This window comes from Equus przewalskii, chromosome 8, assembly GCF_037783145.1.
Source record: "Equus przewalskii isolate Varuska chromosome 8, EquPr2, whole genome shotgun sequence".
Taxonomy (NCBI): Eukaryota; Metazoa; Chordata; class Mammalia; order Perissodactyla; family Equidae; genus Equus; species Equus przewalskii.
Genome location: NC_091838.1, coordinates 64,864,757 through 64,882,639, shown reverse-complemented (window position 1 = coordinate 64,882,639; position 17,883 = coordinate 64,864,757). Strand labels below are relative to the sequence as shown.

General features: G+C 35.5%; 1 protein-coding gene across 5 annotated transcripts in view; it reads right to left on the bottom strand.

Moving 5' to 3' along the window:
• The window catches only part of MTBP (MDM2 binding protein), an 81,584-nt gene that overhangs the window by 48,458 nt on the left and 15,243 nt on the right, over positions 1-17,883 (bottom strand). For 4 of the 5 annotated variants that reach the window (XR_011543166.1, XM_070630923.1, XM_070630922.1 and 1 more), the window contains exons 9-12: positions 16,693-16,787; positions 15,778-15,850; positions 11,130-11,247; positions 6,944-7,120 (exon numbers count right to left, since the gene is read on the bottom strand). Coding sequence is in view for 4 of the 5 variants with exons in the window: in XM_070630923.1 (XP_070487024.1) it covers positions 6,944-7,120; positions 11,130-11,247; positions 15,778-15,850; positions 16,693-16,787 (463 nt within the window). In the remaining variant the exon portion in view is untranslated. The remainder of the gene's footprint in view (positions 1-6,943; positions 7,121-11,129; positions 11,248-15,777; positions 15,851-16,692; positions 16,788-17,883) is intronic. The other variant, XM_008533413.2, reaches the window with a different exon arrangement.

Sequence of the window (17,883 nt, the reverse complement as noted above, 5' to 3'; positions counted from 1 at the left end):
GTTCTTAAAGAAATAAGGGAAAATGATTACAACAGAAAATTTCTCTCTGTTTTCACCTGTTATTTTTATACTATCAACTTATAAGAGATTGATTGGCTTACATGCCCCCTCTCCACCAGAAACAAACATCTATTTTGGATCTACTCTACAGGTAAAATGGGAGAAGAAGAAACTACAAGCGCCCTTTAGTTGTACCAAATTTTACAAATAACATATAAACTATAATGAAGAGACTTATCATTATTAGTTTCATTAGCAAACAAAATTCTAGTACAGTAAAAATCAAGTCATATTTTATATCAATAAGCTTCTCAGTGGTTCTTAAAACCCTGTAACAACCATGCCCCCCTTTTTTAAACAGTTCAACAGTACAAAAACAAAATCATGTTAATACAAAGGGGAAACAATATTCCACATGATACAATGAAAAATATCCCAGCATGATTAGGGGAACAGGATATTCTAGGTAAGTGAATATTCTGACTTATTGACAAGCACTCTATATATTCCTTAAGAAATGACAAAATAATATAGCCAATTATTTTGATAATCATGTTAAAAATGCTAAAAACAAAATAGAATCCAGTCTCCAACGTAGTCCTTTTAGAAGACTACACATTTTCCAACAACGATAATCATTGTTCAAACAATTCTAGACTCAAATTTTGAAATGGTCCTTAGGGTCAGCTGGGGAATCACAAGAAAAACAAAATCAATCTCATTGCTTTATAGTCATAAAGCATTTCCAAAAAATGTATTGCCTAGCTTGATCCCCCATCTTATTCATCAGAACAAGCTTTGAACAATTTAGCGGAAAACTCAGCTGCCACTAAGACTGTACAAGAAAATGCCCTGGTTCAACTCTTGAAAGAATCTAAAATTGTTTCAGAAATGACACCTCTACACAGTTGAACATGTGTATGAAGCCTTGTACTGTGAAGATTCCAAAAGTGCAGGATTTATAAGTTCCACCATAACTATATCAAACAAATAATATTAGGATCATAAACTGTACACATTTCCTTGTTAGAACATAAGTAAAACACACAATTTGAAAGCTACCATGAATAGAGAAGCTACTCAGAAGATATTTCAAGATCTTACTCCTTATCACGAACAACAACGATCTCTTTATTGTTCCACAGACATACAAAGTATTTATGATGGGACAGAATAACAAAAAGCTACTGCAGTGTTTACATTCATTACCAACTGTGATTCAAACAAGTTTTTGAGATACACTAGGCAAGTATTATCATCCTGGTTTTCTAGCCAAGGAATTCAAGGCCTCAAATAGTGCTTCTTAATCCTTCTTCTGCCTCAAAGCATCTGAAGGACTCTTGTCAGTACCAGTGGCTCTCGAGCTCAGGGTGAAGGGAGCACACCTAAGGCAGAGGGTCTCAGTCCCGGATGCACATTTGAAACACTTGCTGCTTTTACAAACTACTGATGCCCCAGTTTCCTCCCCACAGGTTTGGATTTAATTGTTCTCAGGTCGGGCCCAGCTTGACTGACTTCCTTTCTTTCCTTTTTTTAACTATCAAGAGGATTCTAATGTGAGCTGGTGTGAAGAATCACTGAACTAGGGGGAGAAACAAAATTCTGCATTTAGGTCCAAGGGCCATCAGCTGATTCTTACAAAAGAAGTTTTAATGAGATATAACTTACGTAACTATCTACATGTGTATGAAACCACAGGCCCTGCAGGACCAGTTCAACTGACCCCATTTTATCAATAGAGTAATTAAGAGTTGTCTTTCAGGAACTGAGACCCCTTGTCCAGTTCAGGCTGGTTGAGACCTCCAACCCATCAACTGGGCCTGTACAAATGCTTGATAAGTGACCTTTTGGACATCACGGAGCTCAAAACTCCACCCTCGGATCATGGTAACGCTGCCATCTTGTGAACATGCGTCCTATGAAGAGCCCTGAAGCTCGACTGCGCTTGTGCAGGTCGTCAATTACCTCACACCTCCCTACCTCCAGTCATCTATCTCCACACTTCAGATCGACCCACCCTCCATCCCATAAATTGGGCCCCAAATCCTGAATCAGGGAGACAGCTCTGATGGCACATGCCCCCTGTCTCCTTGCAGACCAATCTCAAAAAATAAAGCTACATATCTTTTCCCAAAAGCTGATGCCATAATAATTGGTTTTTTATGCGCATTTGGCAAGAGAACCCCAATTTTGTGCAGTAACATGTACCAACATACATCAAAGTCTAAGTCTGATTACTTTAAGGAAATTATACAATTGTGCATCAATCACTATAATCCAGTTTTGGAAAATTTCCATTATCTCTTTGCAGTCAATCTCCCCTCCTACTCATGCCTCAGGCAACCATTAATCTGCTTTCTGGTCCTTTTGCCTTTTATAGAAATTTCGTATCAATAAAACCATGTAAATAGTCTTTTAAGCCTGACTTCATCAACTTAGCATATTTAGGTACACCCATCATTTTCATGCCTTTTTACTGTGGAGGAGTATTACACTGTATGGACAAACAGTTTATTCACCAGTTGATGGATATTCACATAGTTTCCAATTCTTAGCTATTATGAATACTGCTTTTATAAACAGTTGTGTGCGAGAGTTTGTGTGAACATATGTTCTCATTTCTCCTGGATAAATACGTAGGAAAGGAAATACTGAGTTGTATAGTTAAGTGTAAGTTTAACTGACAAACTGTTTTCCATTGTATCTGTCCCATTTCACAGCCCCATCAACAATGTGTGAGATCCGGGGCTGGCCCAGTGGCGTAACAGTTAAGTTCGCATGCTCCACTTTGGCAGCCCAGGGTTCACTGGTTCAGATCCCGGGCACAGACCTAGGCACCACTTATCAAGCCATGCTGAGGCAGGTGTCCCACATATAAAGTAGAGGAAAATGGGCACAGGTGTTAGCTCAGAGTCAATCTTCCTCAGCAAAAAGAAGAGGAGTGGTGGCGGATGTTAGCTCAGGACTAATCTTCCTCAAAAATAAAGAAAAAAATGTGCGAAATTTGCAGTTTCTCCACATCCTCAACAGCATTTGATAGTCACTGTTTTAAATAACAGCCATTCTAGTGAGTGTATTACAGAACTGCATTGTGGTTTTAATTTGCCTTTCCCAAAAGACTAATGCTGTTGAGCATCTTTCACGTGCTTTATTAGTTATTTATGTATCTTGAGTGAAATGTCTATTCAAGTCTCTTACCCACTTATTGCGTTGCCTCCTTATTACTGAGTTGTAAGAATTTTTTGTATATCTGTCAGATATATGATTGGAACTATTTTCTCTTAGTCAGGAGCCTATAAAAAATTTTTCTTATAGTGTTTTTCAAAAAGTGGACATTTTTAATTTTAGTGAATTTTTTTTTTAATTTTCAGATTGTCCTTTTGGTGTATGTTTTCTTACAGAGTTTTTGTAGTTTTAGTGCTTACATATAAGCATATGATCCATTTTGAGTTAATTTTTATATAAAAGTTTAAAAAACAGGGGCCGGCCCCATAGCCGAGTGGTTAAGTTCTCGCACTCCACTGCAGGCTGCCCAATGTTTTGTCGGTTCAAATCCTGGGCGAGGACATGGCACCGCTCATTGAGCCACGTTGAGGCGGCATCCCACATGCCACTACTGGAAGGACCGACAACGAAGAATATACAACTATGTACCAGAGGGCTTTGGGGAGAAAAAGAAAAAAATAAAATCTTTAAAAGTTCAAAAAACATAATTTTTACATACAGATATACAACTCTTCCAGAACTGTGTTAAAGAGACTATCCTCTTCCCATTGGCATCTTTGTCTCTATTCTGTTCCACTGACAAATGTGTATTCTTAGTCCTATAACATACGCTCTTAATTACTGTGGTTTTATAGTTAAGTTGTGAATCAGGTAGTGTAAGTTCTCAAAAGTTCTTCCATTTAAAAATTGTTTTGGCTGTCCTGGGTCCTTTGCAATTTCATATAAATTCAGTATCAGCTTGTCAATTTCTATGAAAAGTCTTCCTGAAATTTTGTTAGAGATCAGATTGAATCTATAGGTCAATTTAGAGAGAAGAGCCATCTTTTTTTTTTTTTTTGAGGAAGATTAGCCCTGAACTAACTGCTGCCAATCCTCCTCTTTTTGCTGAGGAAGCCTGGCCCTGAACTACAATCCGTGCCCATCTTCCTCTGCTTTATATGTGGGACGCCTACCACAGCATGGCTTTTGCCAAGTGGTGCCATGTCCATGCCCGGGATCTGAATCGGCGAACCCCCGGCTGCCAAGAAGCAGAATGTGTGAACTTAACAGCTGTGCCACTGGGCCAGCCCCAAAAGCCATCTTAATAATACTGAGTTTTCCAATCTATGAACATGGTGTATCTCTCCATTTACTTATATCTTCTTTAATGACACTCAGTAATGTTTTGCACTTCTTTTGTTAGATATAGTCCTCAGTATTTTATTCATTGATTTCTAGTCTAATTTCCTTCCTTCTACTCAACTTGAATTTATTCTTCTAGCTTCTTGAGGTTCATGTTTAGACTATCAATTTTAGATCTTTCTTCCATTCTAAGATAAACATTTAAGATCTTCTTAGTACTGCTGTAGGGTCTTTCCATAAATTTGATGCTTTGTTTTTGTTTCATTCAGTTAAAACTACTTTGTAATTTCTCCTTTGATTTCTTCTTCGACCTATGGGTTATTTAGAAGTCTGACACTTAATTATATTTAAAGTACTTCTTGGATTTCTTTCTGTTGTTGATTTCTAATTGAATTCCACTGTAATTGGAGAACATACTGTGTACTATTCCTATCCTTTTAAATTTATTGAGCCTCACCGAATGGCCTAACATGGTCTATTGTGAAGAATGTTCCACACGTGCTTGAAGAGAACGAGTATGTTGAGAGATGTGCTCAACACAAGTCAGTACAGTAAAAGTGGTTGAGTGTTCACCACCAAATTCCTAGCACCCCAAATAACGCCCTGAACACAGTAGGCACACAATAAACATTTGCTGACTGAAAGAATACTTTGTCTCTGCCACTGAAATCTGTTTCAAAATCTTTATCAGAGTCCTTTACCTTTTCTCAAGATGGAAATTATTTATAGATCAGTTATGCTGCATCATTTTAACCTTATTAGTTCCAGCTCACTATTTCAAAACACTTTTATTAAACTGATTTGAGTATGAAGAAGGCAGATCATGCTTCATCAAGTCAAAACATTTCATCAGTCCTTATTAGTCTAGTCCTTTTAAAAATACTATTATTAGAAGAATTATCTGGCAACAAAAAAATAAGACAGATTTTTTTTTTCCAAGAGTACCTTTAAAATCTTTCCTTTCAAAAGAATTACAATTAAAAAAAAAATGAGGCAACAGTAGAACTCTGGATCGTAAAATTATCATGGATGCCTGTAGACAGATGCATTCAGACTTGAGTAAAAATTCTGATTTAACCCTGTGACATCATTAGAGAAGTTTCTTGATTTCTCTGTACCTTAGCTTTTTCATTTGTAACTTAAGGTTAGGCAATGATCAACATCCAGTTTTTTGAAAATCTCATAAAACTTCTCTGTGACCATATGGTGAGGCAGGCACTTTTCATTATACAACTGGCTTTCCAATACAAGTTTTAAATATAGAAGCCTTTCTTCAGAAATGTAATAGAGTTTAGTTAATTGCATTCATTCATATAGTTCTTTTGTGTTTTTCCCAGTATCAAAATACTTTCTGGGTATTTCACTGAAAGTCAGTTTTAAAAATCATTCTCTTGCTACTCTTAATTTAAGCATACTTCAAATGGGGTATTGTTCTTCTATTTTAGGTCAAACTAAATGAAATTGCCAATATTTAACAATTTTTGATATACACATACAGCAATACCATATGGTTCAAACTAACACGTGTAGTATTTTATTTCATCAAGGGATAATATTCTAAATCTAAGGAACTGGTAAAAACCAGGGCATGAATTTTGGTTCAAACTGCATGGACAGTCTTTTTTCACTTTCCCAGAGAGCAGTTATTACTATCTGGAACTTGTTATTTAACAAATATTTTTGAGTACTTATTAGACGCCAGGCACTGTTTCAGGCATTGAGAATAAACCAGTGAATAAAAGTAAAAAATTTCATCTTGTCTCTTCTCACTTGTAGTGAGAAACAGATATACATTGGTATACTAGATAGTGATAAGTACTAATAAAGCTGGGAAGACGGATATAACGTCATGAGAAGTGTCTAGTCACAATTTAGGTGGGATGGCAAATTAGGTCCTGAGTGAGAACAAGACTTGGGAGTAAAAGCTCCCCCTCAAATCGAGAGACACAGCTATATGGCTGTTTGGGGGAGAACCAAACCTGTTAGCTCCACTGTCATGGAAGTTCCCCAAGGAGGACTTTGTTCCATTTACTGCTGGTCCAGCATGTAGAACAGTGCCTAGTATATTGTAGGTGCCCAACAAAAACTCTGTTGAAAAACTGAATATTTAATGCATATACAAACAAATGTGTATAAATACTTACCTACACACACCCTGAGGTGTTGTTTTTACCAGAAATGGTAGCATAATCACCTTTGCACACCTTGCTTTTTTCACATAACATCTCTTAGGGATTGCTTTCAGTTGCTTGTTACTGAATAGAATATCATAATAAGACTTAGAGTTACTTCTCAATACCTATTTTCTATGTTATGGTATAAATTCCAGGAGAGGAGGAGCCAAGTCTGTCTTGCTCATCACTACTACACAGTAGCTACTCAACCTTCAAAAACATGAATGAAAAGTATGACTGACTGACTGACTAACAAGATCATAACGGAATAAAATCAGGGAATAGTGTTAGGAACCAGTACAAAGTTAGTTTGGAGGACAGGGGCACGCAGGGCAACAGCAGAGAACAGCTGGGCATGATTCAGTCGGTTATAGGGAACAGAGTTTTGATTTAGGAGGCTGATCTGATAGTTGATATCTTACCTGGCATAGCGAGAGAGGCGAGTGGTAGTGGCGTTATGAATGGGATATGAAGTCTTCCTATGTAAGAGCTATTAGCCCCTCCACCATGTGAGGAAACAAGGAGAAGCCTGCAACCCGGAAGGGAGCCCTCATCTGACTCTTCTGGCATCCTGATCTTGGACTTCCCAGACTCCAGAACTGACACATTTAGAAACGTTGGTTATATTACCGAGGCTTTGACTGGAATGTCATATTTGAGAGAAACATACAGGCTCAGATATGATGACAGCTTTTGAGGAATAAGACTTTCTGGAATAAAGCTACTTGGAAATATTGGTCTGGTACCTTGTTTACAGGGATTCCAGCAATCCTACCTGGAATCACTGAGAACTGAACCTGCCTTCTTCCTGAAGCCTTGCAAACTGAAGCCGGAAGACTAGACACAAATGTAAGAGAGACTCACGTCTGCTGCTGTGTAAGCCACACAGAAGGATACCTAAACACCCGATGACATCATCAGAGACACTTGAAACTGCAAAAAATCCTTTGACTCTGACAGCTAAGAATCTTTTTGACTGGCTGCTGCCTGGGCTCAGAAACTGGTTTATGATTTGCTCCCACCATTAACCTTATTTTCTTTTTTGTCTCTCTAGAAATACTTCTTATTAAATAACTGGTTACTTGCTCACACACACACACACACACACACAGAAAAAAAAAAGAGCTATTAAAACTTTTACACTGGGGCCGGCTCCGTGGCCGAGTGGTTAAGTTTGCGCGCTCCGCTGCGGCGGCCCAGGGTTCAGATCCTGGGAGCGGACATGGCACCGCTCGTCAGTCCACGTTGAAGTGGCGTCCCACATCCCACAACTAGAAGAACCTGCAACTAAGATATACAACTAGGTACAGGGTGGGGGGTTTGGGGAGATAAAGCAGAAAAAAAAAAAAAAAAAGAAGATTGGCAACAGTTGTTAGCCAAGGTGCCAATCTTTAAAAAAAAAAAAAAAAAACTTTTACACTAACTAAAACTTGGCTACTCTTTTTTACAAAAGTTCTGCCAACGGGACAAATAAAGAATTGCCACTACAGAAAGGGTTACGGGTAGAAGAGAACTTAATAATCAACTGTCCAACTTGATTGTTTCTACTTCTAAGATAAAAAAAAAATACTGTAAAGTGTCAGTTTAATCAGCTCTTAATGATACAGCCTAATCAGTAATCAACAATCTGGCTTCGAAGATTGTCATGTGATATGTGTCTTATTATTATTCAGAAGTTACCAACATTAATCCTCAAATTTCAAGAGGTGATAATTTAAAAAAATCTAATCAAGCCACACGGTGAAGTATTTTCTTAAAGTTGCAATGAAAATCACCAAAAAAAAGAAACCCACCCAAGTTAAGAGTAAATTCTAAATCAAAAAATTACTTTGGAAAAAGTTACAAGAGGAAAAATAAATAATGGGCTGTCCAGAATATACTCAGGTTTAGTTAGAAAATGTTAATATTCAATTCATATTCACAAGTCTTAAACATAGGTCATGTTGAGAAATGGATAAATAATATCCCATGATTTCATGTAGTATAAGTGCAACTGACTCTATTGCCACCCAGCAAATCTATTTCTGATTTTGTTTTAGCATTTGCCAAAATCACCAGGTAGACACTTATCCCCTGTGAGATGAAAAGGGTTAAAGTTGCGCTTCCTCATGTACCAGTACAGTGCAATAAGCTATATTAACAATGTCTCTTCCTCCAGGAAGCCCTCCTGACTCTTAAGGCTGTTAGGTCATACACTCTGGAAGTATCCTCCACTTCATCTTCACACTGTCAGCTTAACAGATTAGATTTATAATGATTTTTCAAATTGCCTTCCTCACTTGACTATAAATTTCACAAAGAAAAGGACCATGCATCTACTTCCTCAAATGGAAGGAGCCAGTTTGATTCCCCTTTATTTCTGACACCTTGCACCAATACTCTCTATCTTTTCATTCTGATTTTGATGTTAAGGATTATAACCCTCCAGGGTCTTCCAACCATTTACCATTTATTAGATCTCATTTCCTGACTTTTCCTCCACTTTTATCTTAAATTCAGGTATTTCTAAAGACCTTCTCCTTAGCTCTCTTCTCTAGTCATACTGTCTACATGGTTTCTCCAACTACTCCTAAACCTTCAACTATTACCTGTATACAGCCACGGCTGTATTTACTTCGGTGGCTTTCCGGTATTTACATCCTTGTATTGTCACCTCCCTCTTGAATTTGGGTCATTCTTGTGAGTAGCTTTAAACAACAGAATACAGTAGAAGTGACACTGGGCCAGTTTTGAGACTAAGCCTTAAAAGGTCCTGGCAGCTTCAACTTTTGTACGTCTTGGAGTCATGAGCCACTGTGTAAAAATTCCAGCTGACCTGCTACAGAGATCATATAAAGAAACCGTGTGGCAAGGAGAAGCCTCTGAGACTAGTGGAGAGAGACAGACAGCTGTCCCTGCATCCCTGCAGAGCCCAACCTCCCAAGAGTCCACCAGCTCAATGCAGCGACATCAGTGACCACAGGGGAGACTGGCAGAGAACCACCCAGCTGAACCCAGCTCAAATTGCAGAACTATGAGCAAATAAAGTGCCACTTTAAAGCCACTTAGTTTTAGGGTGGTTTGTTACAAAATAAACAAAACAGCTGGTAAAATCTAAATCTAAACCTCCAGCCCTGACCACTCTCTAGAGAGAACAGATCTAAATTTCAAACGCTAGATTTAAATTTCCACGGACATATCACCTGCTTTTTGAATTCAACATTTGCTAAAATAGATTTCAGTCTCTCATCTATTTCCTGTATAGTACTGTGTAAACTGCTAATTTTAAAATTGTTTCCTTCAGAATTCTACTGCCCTGGAGTATTTCTAGAGATTTCTTCTAGAACGATCCGGGTAGATATGTTTCAGATCCAATTCTTAGTCCCATCATATCATAGGTCACAGAACCTAACTATAAGCTCAAAAATAATTAAACAAATAATTGCCCAATTGAAAAAAAAAAAAGTATGAAATAGCACACTTTGGCTATGTAACTTTGGGCAGGTAATTTTAACATTTTGAGCTACAATTACCTCATGAAATGAGTTTGGATTTATTTTTTTATGTTATATGTGGGACGCCTGCCACAGCATGGCTTGACAAGCGGTGTGTATGTCCGCACCCAGGATTTGAACCGGCAAACCCCAGGCCACCGAAGCGGAACGTGCAAACTTCAATGCTGCGGCACTAGGCCAGCCCCAAGAGTTTGGATCTAAATAATCTGATTTTTTTTTTCCCTGAGGAAGATTCGCCCAGAGCTAACATCTGTTGCCAATCTTCCTCTTTTTGTATGTGAGCTGCCACCATAGAATGGCCACCCACAGATGAGTGGTATAGGTCCATGCCCAGGGACCGAACCTGGGCCGCCAATAAGCAGCACACTGAACTTAAACACTAGGCCACTGGGGCAGGATCTAAATAATCTGATTTTATAACAGAAATTAGGATTTCATTTCTATAACAACATCCTGAATGTAACAGATTATAAGGGAGGCAATACATTGCAGGGGGTAAGAACACAGCACCTGGGTTCACATCCTTAGGAAGTTACAGAGCTATTAACTGGCAGGGCCAGGATTTGAACCAAGATTCTGCCAGTTAATAGCACCGTAAATTCTGCAAGCCCCAACTTCTTCATCTATTCAATGGGTATAAAAATATGATTATAGGGTTATCATAAAAATTAAATGAATCAGTATTTCTAAAGTACTTAGAACACTTGCATAGCATACAATGAAGCTGCTAAATAAGTTCCATTAATTTCTTTAGAAAATTATAATCATAAGTTTGTTTTTTTAATGTACCATATAATAAATTAACCACTTTATTTTCACAAATTTTATTCCTCAAATGTCTCTAAGAAACCCATGCTCAATATAATTAGCTATCTAATTAACCAAAAGTTCTGCCTTTAGGTCACTGATACTTTTTGAATAAATAAGATTGTATATACTTTATGTGATAGTAGGTTGTTAGAGATGATAAAAAAATGTTAAAATGATGTGGGTCCTTTTTAATAAGTAATAATAAATATTATTTTCTCATAAAGAAATGTTGTCCCCATTTCAAATTTGATAAATACATTATCTACGTCACACCATTAAAACAACTTAAACATTTACTACTTACCGCTGATCATCTTAGGCTTTTTAGCTATATATTCCTTCCATTTTCTTGAACTGAGTTGGTTGGGAGGTGGAATAAGTACGTTACTAATGGTACATGGCAATACAAAAAGAGCACCAACCTGGATAAAACAACACATTTTTAGTGACTGCACACTGGGATTAATCCTTAAATAGTGTCATCTGGCAATTTTCCACTCATTTCACGTATATCACATGTATTTAGTAATGCTCTCTCCCAACAACTCCACTATAAAAAAAAAAAAAAAAAAAAGGCCCACCTCTGCTAACAAAAAAAAAAAGCACCAAAAAACGGACAAAAACAGAGAAAGGGATTCAAAACTACAGGCATCCCTTTTCCACTGAGTTATATATCTCTGAAAACCTTGTTATTCACGATATCTGCTTCAAGTTCAGGTTGTGGGTATAATTTCTTTGTATATCTGCAACCTAATAAGAGGCCGGGAATTCTATCATCAAAAGATTATTTGTCATATTTAGCCATAATTTTATAACCTTTTGACTGGGTGGATTATTGTTCTGGCTTCAAAATTAGAATACATCTGAAGGCAATTTCAAACATTTTGTTCCTAGAAATCACAGATTTAATGCTAATAAGTATCAAATGCAGAGAAACCATGAATTATACACAAGAAAGCATACAGCAGCTTCTGACTGATTTATGAACACACTCAACTTATTCTTCTTTGTATTCCCACGACTGGGCATACAGATGCTTATTAAATGTTTGTTCCCCAAACACCACCATAATATATTTAGGTAAATTCTCAGTTTGATTAAGCACTGAATAAAACAAACTGCAACTCTAATAGCTGTAATTTGCCTGTTATTTCAGAAATGTTGTTGTTTAAGCTACACCAATCAGCACATCTCAATAAATACCTTTTTAAAAAAAAATGAGGGGGAAATTTAGGCAGGGCATTTGCCACAGATCTCAATCTAATGCAAAATCACTTTTAACTGTCCTATGTAGATGGATGGGTTACAAGAGATATGTGATTTAAGAGATATAACTTAGTATGTTAATTAATACTTTAATGTGCTAGTTTAATTGCTATTTATTATTTTTACTTATGCATTCATATCAGATATAAAAATAAGTATATTAGGAGCAAAATGAAGGTGAAATTATATAGGCTTATTTTTCTTTATTATTATAGACATAACTTTTATATTTTAAGGTAGATGTATTTTACATAGTCAAGCTTTAGACATTAAAAATAAAAACATGTAGCAATGGTAAATAATCATTAAGTATAATAGATACATGTTTAATTTTCTAAACACTAAATCCTAGCTTTTCATCCTTGCATAAATAAGACTTCATAGCCCAAAATGCATGACAAAACCATCTGGCCCAAATGGTAGACAAAGTTATAACATGAGTATGACAGATCAGGGCCCAGTTATAGCTGAACAATTACACGCTTGTTACAGTTATAGTTACAGCTTAACAATTTAGAACTGCCAAACGCAGTTCAATGCGTAACTTACAGCCTGATATAAATGTCTCCTGACCCATCAGCCAAGGAAATGGTCACATTTTCAAAACAGCCTATTTTTGGTTAAACATTTGCTATAAGTACAAAAATAAATATTTCTAAATCCCAAAAGCTATAATTCGCCTACAAAATAAATATACATCAATTGCTTACACTGCATTCCTAACAAACTTGGATTTGATAACTCATTCTCACTCATACACTAATCATTAGACATACTGACAGATTTGAGGACCATCCTTTTAGGTTAACATTCCATCTCCAGAATTTAAAAGCCAAATAACATTTCAAAACTGAGTTTCAAATCTTTGACTCCATCTTTTCAGTTGGCAAACCTGCCCGCCCTGAACAGGCAGGCACTATGGCAATCACATTTCTAACCCTGCAAGTTCTCCTCTTCAAAAAAAAAATATTTCCTGGCCCTATGATTAATAGATATCATGATTCCCTAACAATTCTAACTTGTCTTTTTCTAATCTAATAAAATAAGCTTTACTCTAAAAGGCTTTTATTTTTATTCTGGAGCTAATCAAACTTTTTTTTAAGCTCAGAAGTAGTTTCAGGATCACATAAATCACTAGAATTTCAGCACTATGAAAGCATCTCGAGGAGGGGCCTTGTCCACTTTATTCTCTCCGGTACCTGAAATGAGCACATGGCACACAGCAGGCAGTCCGAAAAAAAAAAAAAACCGAAGACAAATTGTTGAATAAATAAATGAAAACCAAGTTATAAAGCTCTAGAATTATTTCAAGAAATGAGCGTGCAATTCAAAACTATTTTTTTAAGTGTGAAAGACTAATTATGATCCAATGTAAAAAAATAAACTGCTTCACATTTAGTGACATATTAGCTAAATTATATAATGCCTGTTTCCAAAAATTATCCTTTTGCCACATTAAAGTGGAAACATATATATAGTTCCATTTGTGTGTCCCTTACTGATAAAGCATATTTTAGTATTTTACAGTCATTGTCCAAGAAGCAATAAAAATGACAATACAACAAATTTAAAACAAAATAATTGAAAACATGATATCAATAGAAATCAATAGTTTAGCTTGCTTCAAGGATTAGTGTTGCCCGTCTTCACTAACTAGATGGATGGATTAAGGATTACTTTATATCTATGCTAAACAAATTATAGGTATATGTCTGATTTTGACTTGAAACATGATCTATAAAACCAATTCCTAAAAAGTTCATCATCTCTTCAAAATATCTAGAGGATATCTAGAGCTTTATCAATTTCAGGAAAATGTTTCACATGTGTCTATCGTTTGGGCCACATAAACTTCAAAGACATAAAAATAGTTAGCAACCATCAAACCATCATTTATATCATACTTTACAGTTTATAAAATACACTCCAATTCGATTTTCATTACAACTCATTGAAATTTGAAATAAGTAAAACAGGGATTATGATTTCCAGTTTACAATTTAAAAAGCTGTAAGCCACGAGTAGCAGGGCTAGGGCTGAAACTCAAGTCCTCTGAAGTACATGCTCTTGGACATGAGACTTTCTACCATTACCATATCCCTTCCCTCCCTTATTTGATAATATAGGTGAGATGATTAATGACAAAGGATATTCTCATTTCCCAAAAGATTAGGTGACTAGATAGGGTTACACAGAGAACTGCTTAGCTACTTGGGTTAAAATTGGAACAGTTACTTTTTATTGTTACTGCTTCTTAAAAATTATTATTATACTACCTCACAGAACTTCTCAGTGCATCTTTCTGTAGAGATGCATGATCTTATCAATCTGTTTAAAGCACGTCCTCCACCCTATTACTCTATCTTAGTCTGCTTATTTTCTTCATAGTTCTTACTATTTATTTTCTACTTTTCACACCAAACTGTAAGTTCCAGGAAGATGGAGTCTTCATCTGTACAATTCATCACTGGGTCTCTACTATCTAGTACAGTGCCTGGCACATAGTAGGATACATGTTGGATAATAAAAGATAAATTTTAAAATTTAGCATACTACGTATTCTTTAGAGGATAAAAACACAGGCTAATATACTTCAGGCTATTCCTTCAAAGGCTATTTCATCAAATAAACACTTTGGCTATTTATTATTTTTTGCTTATGTATTCTTAATTAACATATAGAAATAAGCATACTCTTTATATATTCAAAATATTAATTTCATGGGGGAAAAAGTTTGAAAGTCAAAATCTTAAGCTACCATATAGCCAAGCATCTTAACACCAAAATGGTACTTCCCTTATTTTGTTAAGTTTCTAAGGGAAGAATAACCAAGATTTGATTATAGTGTCATGGGGAAACTATAATTATAATAATCATTTTTCTCCCTGCAGGATTATTTGATAATAGTGTATTTGTTGTTAAACACTAAGAAAATGTTATGTAAATATTGCCAATGAATATCTTGTACACTAAAAATTGTTTTCATAGAAACATAGCAGTTGAACAAATATCTAGAAAGAAAAGCACACTTTTAGTTTTTCCTATTAAAACTGTACTTGACTTTGGATAGGTGATTCCACTTAAAATTTGCTATGTTGTAGTTAAAAAACTATTTTAAATATACCAGTTTTATCTCATCATTATATACATGTATGTATGTGTATATATATACGTAACTACTGAAATAGCTACAATTCTCGTAAACATCATCAGAATTAAGAAAGAAAAACTGAAAACTTACAAATGATAATTCAGTGAAGCTTTAGAGATTTTTCTCACTTCCACCCACCTGTCCTACCATGAAAAAGACAATGCAAGCATATAAAAATCTTCTCACAGAACTGAAACCACATGTTGAAGGAGTAGGTTAACAAAATCTACTGTGTTCTAAAGTTTTGAAACTTTAAAGCAATTACCGATCATGAAGCTTATTTTTGAAAATCTCTTCTAAAAACAAAATATCACTTCATGTCTGCAGAGGACTTTGGAGTTATTATGAAAAGTCCAAAGTATCTTAAAATGAATTAGGGCCAAAATTATATTAAAGAAACCAAATCATCATGCAAAAACAGATTAACAAACGACATTCCCTTTTTTCTCACATCCTTAAATGTTAAGTTAAAAAAACATTAATGCTAAGTTAAAAAAAAATGTTAATGTTAAGTTAAAAAAAATACTATCTATACCTTGCCACACAGAGAAGAAATCTGCTCGAACAGCAACATGGAATTCTGTCTGGTGTTATTTTTCGTCAACGCTCTGTATTAAGGAGTTAAAGAAGGGACAGAATGGTAAGTGTGAAACAATTCTACTTCCTAAAATTAGTTTGATTCTCCAATTCACAAGGTGCTTAAATCCATTTATGAAAAATTTTAACCGTAGGAATTCACAATTACTCCTTTCCTTAAGAATAATTATTTTCCTAATTCTGAAAATATACCAACAATAGTGCTACTGTGAATAGTATTATTATAAACTATCAGAACAAGAGATTTATAAAATCATAGCTTCTGAACAAAAATTCAACAACACTATGCTCGTGTTCCATTTCCAGCCAACAACTATTTCCTTATATACAAAATGTTCTGTTCTTAGGTGTATTTCTAAAAATTCTTAGATACATTTTCTTAAAAGAGAGTTTAAAATATGTTGAATATTTGCAGATATATGTGATAGCATTCATATTTACTTAAAACATATAATAAGATACAGTGGCCTGGCACTTATGTATCCATCCTGCTGAGGACAAGAGAAACATCTGAACATTTCAGAGGCACATAAATTACTCAGTTTATATACTGTAACCTGTTCTCCACAGACTCCTAACATTTCTCCCTCCCTCCTCCATATTCAACGAGTAGCAATATCAGAAGTCTTCTGCTTCTTCTAGAAGCATAAATATAATACTTCTTGAAAGAGGTTTTTTTTTTTGCAAATTGTAGAACTTCTCTTAAAACAATGGCAATGAAAAGGACAGAGAATATTATTTTTTCTTTTTTAAAAACAGCATAGTCAAATACCTAAATGTGGAGTAGTACCAGGAAATATTCTACCTGACACAGAAAATGTAATCTAAAAGGAACATGTAAACGAAAGGATACAACTCAAATTCAATATCTGTCATATAGCAGGAGGGTAGATCTGATAATTTGATCATCTGCACAAATTCTAAAGCAGGGCCATAATAATGGAAAACCTAAAAAAGAAATTAAAATTAGGTAATACTTTAAATACTATAAATAAAATGAAAGTGAACAAATTAGTTCAAAACTTCTAGGGTTCAAAACTTTAAACTGGATCTTTAAAAGCAGGTATTTACACATTATACAAGGCAAACATTTAACGTTCTATAGCAGACAAGAATTTCCTCTGTTTCAATTCTATCTGTCAGAGTAGAGGACAGACATGGAGCTTTCTTAGTAAGCGGAAAGAGCCACCAGGGAGAAAATGAGTATAGAAGGAAGCAAGCAACAGAAGACAAGAGTTCTCAACTTTTCCTATTTATCTGCAGCAAGACAGACAGATGACCCCAGAGGCTAGGACATTGAAGAACCGAATTAAGAGGGTCTGCAAGACTGAAAAAGAAAGAAAAGACACTCCAGGATGAACTTAGGTTGAGTGGTACGCTGAGATTAAAAAAAAAGAAAACTCCTTGGAGGAAATATTGAAGAAATTAAAGAGAGAACTAATGAAGTCAAGAGTGCTAATTAACAAAGAAAGCCCAACTTAGGGAAACAAAATTGCAGTACTTCTTTGGGGAGAGCCTAAAACTAAACTGAGAGTGAGGTAGTGAAGGGCAGGTATTTCGAGTTGGGACTAGAGTGCTTCATAAGAAGGGCAAAGGAAAGCGAATGCATCATGAGGAAACTATGCAAAGTTTTAAACTTGCAGAAAGCTGAGTAATTTCACCATATACGATATGTGTATGTCAGTGTGTGTTTATATAGTATGTATATGTGTATGTAATTATGTGTGTGTATATATAGAGACACAGAGACTTGCATTTATTGAAGAGGTTGTACCCTAAGATTCTCTTCAATAGCAGCAAAAATTAGATACATTATTCATGGTGTACTACCAAAAGAATGGTATGCTACCAAAGAAGAGAAGTTGAGGTCATCAATCTTATGATTGTAATCTTTAGAAATGAACTTAATATTCCTGTGAAAGATGGCCACGGTAAGTTACTTAAAGTAAGCAATTCTGAACAACTATTGGGAAATGTGTTCACATCAGAAATATGACATTTTTTGTACTATCCTTTGATCAGAAAATATTACCCACCAATCTGA